Raw genomic sequence first — 6,133 nt, forward strand, 5'->3', positions numbered from 1 at the left:
AGTTCCAAACATCACAAATTGTATTGGTGGGTGAAATTGGATTAAAATCGAAAGAATTTCATGAATATGTGTCCAACCAAGATAGTGGAATGACATTTGAACCAAAGCAAAGTAATCACTAAGGTATGATGAAATGGGTGGATTTTTGATGCATTTTAAACATCGATGTGAAAATTGTTTATTCTTTTATGAATTCCAAATAGATGTTGAAGTGAAAATAATGAATATATGTTCAAGCCAAAGTCTAGCAAGTAATGGTTACCGATAAACTAGCGCAATAAGGCACAAACGACAAATAAGAAGAGATAGGGATGTAGAAAAAGCATAAAGAGAACTCGAGCTAAATAAGGGAGTTATCTCCAGAAATACAAAGTGCATTTTACTTAATATCATTTCAATCATTTTTGTTATCTTTTAGAGAGGGAAAGAACAAAGAGAGACAATAATAAGAGAAAAATGAAATTCACACGTGTAAAACCAAAATTTCCTTCTCATACTCATTTCATCAACATAGAACTAGATCAACCATCATTAATATCGCATCTCCTTCATTGTGCTTTCCACTCCTTCATTGTGCTTCCCACTTTCACATTTAGCAATCACAACACCATCAACAACCCCACTACGCAATTTTATGGAACCAAAGAAGGGGTATACGAGACATAGTCTTGAGAAGTAGCCATCGTCTTGTGAGCAACATGAAGAAAAAAGAAAAAATGTTGTTGTTGAGTGAGTTCACTCTAAGTGAGACCCATTAGTTAATTAGTTTTATTGTTAGTATTATAACAATAGAAGAAACAAAATGTGTTGGTGTTTTGTTGGGTTTGGCCAATCACTAGTGCATTTTAACCTTGTTACATCGTCGATATTAGATCGGTTGTTATACATCCAATGTAATATGCAAGATGGTGGCAAATTTGTTATTATGGTAAACTTTGTTAGATCTGTTCTAATTGAACTGTTCTAACAAACACATTAAAAAAATAAAACTACAAAAAAAAATTGTGGTAAATTTATTATTATAATAAATTTTATTAGATCAATTCTAATTGAACTGATCTAACATACATATTAAAAATAAAAATAAAAACTGCACACACAAAAAGCTATGGTAAATTAAAAAAAAAAAGACTACACACAAAAAAAAGGCAGTGGTAAATTTGTTATTATTACAAATTTTGTTAGATCTGTTTTGTTAGACCGATCTAACAAGCCTTTAAAAAAAATTCCCTAAGTTAACTAACGTGCCAACCCTTTCATTTTTTCTTCATCCTTCTACACAAAAGTCACGCGTGCCACATCATTCGTTCTTCTTCATCCTTCTGCAAACCCACAAACCCGCGAATCCAAACCCGTGAATCCAAATCCATTTTTCATCCTTCAACATTTGTTTTTCATCAAACCCAACCACATTTAACCTTCATCCTTCAGTGAAAACGTTTTCATCCTTCCACATTTAACCTTCATCCTTCAATGAAAACGTGAATTGTGAATCGCAGCTTTTAGCCTTCATCGCCGGCGAGTTGGTCCGGTGCAGCTTTCAGTCAATTTCTTTCACTATCGAGAAGTGTTTGTAGCTTTCTCATGTAATTTTCTAATAATTTTTGTTTGTTACTCAACAATCTAAAATTATTTCATTGTTAATTATTCTTATTATTAATCTTTAATTGATGGAGAAATTTGAGTAGTAGTAGTAGTTATCCTAATTTTCAATCATCCTTTAAAACTGCATGCTATGTGTTTGTGATATTGTATCTGTTAATAATAAGTCTAATGCTATAATTTTTTAAACATATTTGTCAATTTGAGTTTGTGATTTGTGTTGGTTGTTGCTTAATTTGTTCATACTCTCATTTGTCAATTTAAGTTATATATATATTCTTTATTATTAATCTTTAATTGATGGAGAAATTTGAGTAGTAGTAGTAGTTATCCTAATTTTCAATCATCCTTTAAAACTGCATGCTATGTGTTTGTGATATTGTATCTGTTAATAATAAGTCTAATGCTATAATTTTTTAAACACATTTGTCAATTTGAGTTTGTGATTTGTGTTGGTTGTTGCTTAATTTGTTCATACTCTCATTTGTCAATTTAAGTTATATATATATTCTTTAGTTATCCTTTCTTGGGTGAAATTTTGACAGTAACAAATGTGGTTCACTTCAGAGTCTTGTAGGCTTGTCACTTGTGATACTGGGAATGAGTTTAAATAGTTAGTTTGGGAATGCTATGAAAGATACAGTTCATGTAACAGTATAATGAATTGTGATTTATATGGCTATTAATTGTTTTCTGCATTCTATAGGACTGCTTTCTCGTTTTTACTTATACCTCATTTATATGCCTATGTTTGGTTTGGTAGTGAGATTGGAAAATAAGGGTGATGCACGTCCATTTTAACATTATAACTGGTTTGGTGTGATAAAGACAGCTATAGAAATTTCAAAGGGGGGAGAGGACCGTCTAGCTGCTATGGTCCTAACTCCTAAGCCTGCACACAAGTCACCCTCCTCCTCTATTTGATGCTAAAAATACGCAGCCTTTGCCCTTGACCCTTTTCAACTCATACATTTTTCATTCAGTGTTAACTATGGTGAAGATAAGTTGTAATACATTCTCATATGCTACATTAATATTCATGCTTTGTGACTGACATTTCATTCCAATATTTTAATATTGAAAACAACTTTTATAGATGTTTTAATATTAAGATTTAAGATCAATTCTCGTAGCTTAATTAATTAATCAAATCCATTCTGACGCGCAATGTAATTGCTGATGGAAAAGTGTACCACTTTATCCACTCTTTCATAGTTTCATCTTGTTTTTGTGTTTGCATAGGTAAAGTTGTCGCATTAGTGATCTTATTATTTAATTTTGGAACCTAACTATGCAGTGAAGTTCAAATTTAAGATCTCGTGCGATGTTATCCAAAACCATTAAAAGAAGACACACACACAATAAAATACATTGTAATTACTGAAAATATTTTAGACCAGAATCTATGTTCCTTAGTAAGCATTCATTCCTGAATGCATTAACTGTCCATGGACCACTTTTGTTCATTAACTAAATCTACCCACTTGTAGTTTTTATTGGGATATAATATACTAAAATATATGGCACAACAACCCTAAGTTTATTTTGTGCCCTACGGAAACAAAGCCTTCCTGTGGTTAAATTGAATGGTGTGAGTGAAAAACAAACCTACTTTTTGAGGTTCTAAATATAAATAAAAATTAGTTAAAGAAAATTGATATATTGAATCTATTTTTTTTTTTATGAAGATATATAATCTAAATTTAAGACTAAATAAATTTAATTTCTTTAATTAACTTTTGTTTGTATTAAGGCAGAAGAGAGTACTAGAACGTGTGGCAAAAACAAAATTTAATATAAATTTTGTTTTTTGAAGGAACAAAATTCGATATTAATCTTATATCAATTTTTTATGTCCTGGGATTTGGGGATTAATTCAAGAGTATATGCATTTAAATGAGTACATGTGAACCCCCAATTGATATTTGCAGTATTAATTAATGTCATATGCTTACAAAAGTACATGACATCTCTACTGGGCTTTCCAATTTCCAATGAATGGTGAATTATGGCTGCATGTAGCATATGGCTACTTGCATGACAGCCAACAAATTCATAAAACTAGCTTGTTGCTGCATTGTTATTTTTATGATCGATCTAATTCAATGCAATGCAACAACAGATGCAGTCTTGCACAAGGTGAGTAGGCCATATGGCCTAATGGAGTCCACCTAATGAAGAAATCACATAATGTAACTTCACATTTTAATTAGAAATTTTGCATTTTAAAAATTGGCATCGTTTCATTATATAAAAGTTATAGAAAACCATCTATTTGGTAGTTAAACTATTATTCTCTTTAATTTGATCTTCTAACTATGAAAATATATTAAGTAGAAAGTATCTAAGAAACGAAACTGATAAATAATAATAGTTTAATGATTACTTATTGTATATTTTATACTAGTAGTTCATATACTAAATCGAATATTAAAGGTAGTTTAGAAACCAAATATTGATGATTTATTCTATTACCATTATTTATGAAATGTGAATAAATGAGTTGACCTTTTATATAGACCCAATAATTTTATTTGCCTTGTTTTATCTGAAGAGTTTATATCAATAAATGATTAGCTCGCGAAAACAAACTTGTGGTGTCATTTTCCTCTCTTGAATTGCCGACATATATAATTTGATAAGATATGAGTAATAAATAGTAGCTGAACTTTATTTTTATTATTTTTTTCAATTATTAATATGCATTACCCTATAGCTAACATGCATTACCCTCAAGCTGGATTAAAAAGACAATTACCATATGCACACTATGTAAGCCTTGCATTGTAAAAGAAAATACATAATAGATGTGAGAACATAAATAACTAAATTAACTTTTTATGTAGAAATATGATTCTTAAAATGTGATTAAAATCATTTTACCATTGTATTTTTTTTCAGAAGTAGTTATGGATCGCAGTTGGATGAATGTTAATCGTTTGAGTGAAGAGTATGAAAAGGGAGTTGAGGAGTTTTTACAATTTGCTTTAAAAAAACTTCCTGAAAGTAAAGGAAGGTTTTATTGTCCTTGTGTTATTTGTTTGAATGAAAATACATTACATTTTGAGGAAATACGAAGTCATCTTATTTGTTCTGGGATTGACCTGAACTATATCAGATGGATATGGCATGGTGATTCGTTAAACATGTCAAATACCCCAGAAAGAGATGATGTTAATGTAGATATGAACGATCAACTAGAGGACATGATACGTGATGTTGGACAAGAGTCCTTTAATCGTGCACATGTATATGATAATTTGTGCAGTGACAAAGAAGAGCCTTTGTATCCGGGATGCACTAACTTCACACGGTTGTCTGCGGTATTGAGATTGTTCAACTTGAAGGCGAGAAATGGCTGGACAGATAAAAGCTTCACTGAATTACTTGAATTGTTGAAAGAAATGCTCCCAGAAGGTAACACATTGCCGAATCGTAACTATGAGGCAAAGAAGTTATTGTGTCCAATGGGCATGGAGTATAGGAAAATACATGCATGCCCTAATGACTGTTTATTGTATAGAAATGAGTTTGAAGAGTTGACTAAGTGTCTTAGGTGTGGACTATCACGCTACAAAATGAAGGATGGTGATTCCATTTATGACGAAAGCTCAAAGAGACCTCCTGCGAAGGTGTTATGGTATCTTCCAATAGTTCCAAGGTTCAAACATTTGTTTGCTAATACAAATGATGCAAAGATTGTAAGATGGCATGCCAATGAGAGGAAGCGTGATAGACAACTTCGTCACCCAGCTGATTCTTTGCAATGGAAGAAAATTGATGATTTGTACCCGAAGTTCGGAAGTGAGCCAAGGAACCTTAGGCTTGGACTTGCTACAGATGGAATGAATCCATATGGAAACTTAAGTAGTAACAATAGTTCATGGCTTGTTCTACTAGTTATCTACAACCTACCTCCTTGGATTTGCATGAAGCGTAAATACATTATGTTATCTATGATGATTTCAGGTCCAAAACAACCTGGAAATAACATAGATGTTTATCTAAGTCCATTGATTGAAGATCTGAGAATGCTTTGGGAAGGTGTTGATGTGTTTGATGGGTATTCTCGTGAATATTTTAAGATGCGTGCAATGCTATTTTGCACCATCAACGACTTTCCTGCATATGGAAACTTGTGTGGCTATAGTGTTAAGGGACACAAAGCATGTCCTATATGTGAAGAAGGAACATGCTACCAACAATTGAAACATGGAAGAAAAATTGTTTATGTTGGGCATCGAAAATTTCTCAAGTCTAATCATTCATACCGTAAGTTGAGAAAAGCGTTTAATGGACACCAAGAGTATGAAATTTCTCAAAAAGCCTTAACTGGGGAGCAAGTTTATCAACGGGTTAAGGATATAAATGTTATCTTTAGAAAGAACCAAAAGCAGACATCTGAGAAAAATATATGGAAGAAGAAGTATGTGTTCTTTGATCTTCCTTATTGGTCTAGTCTAGATGTAAGACATTGTCTTGATGTGATGCATGTAGAGAAAAATGTGTGTGATAGTAATTGGAGAACACT

At 31.9% G+C, this 6,133-nt stretch overlaps 1 protein-coding gene across 1 annotated transcript in view; it reads left to right on the forward strand.

The window, feature by feature from the left end:
* Positions 1-4,359: 4,359 nt before the first annotated feature.
* LOC101504131 (uncharacterized) overlaps positions 4,360-6,133 on the forward strand; it is a 3,621-nt gene continuing 1,847 nt past the window's right edge. The window contains 2 exon segments of the mRNA XM_073366423.1: positions 4,360-4,915; positions 5,222-6,075. Coding sequence (XP_073222524.1) covers positions 4,512-4,915; positions 5,222-6,075 — 1,258 coding nt within the window. The 5' untranslated portion in view covers positions 4,360-4,511.

Source organism: Cicer arietinum, chromosome 3 (assembly GCF_000331145.2).
Source record: "Cicer arietinum cultivar CDC Frontier isolate Library 1 chromosome 3, Cicar.CDCFrontier_v2.0, whole genome shotgun sequence".
In the NCBI taxonomy this organism is placed as follows: domain Eukaryota; kingdom Viridiplantae; phylum Streptophyta; class Magnoliopsida; order Fabales; family Fabaceae; genus Cicer; species Cicer arietinum.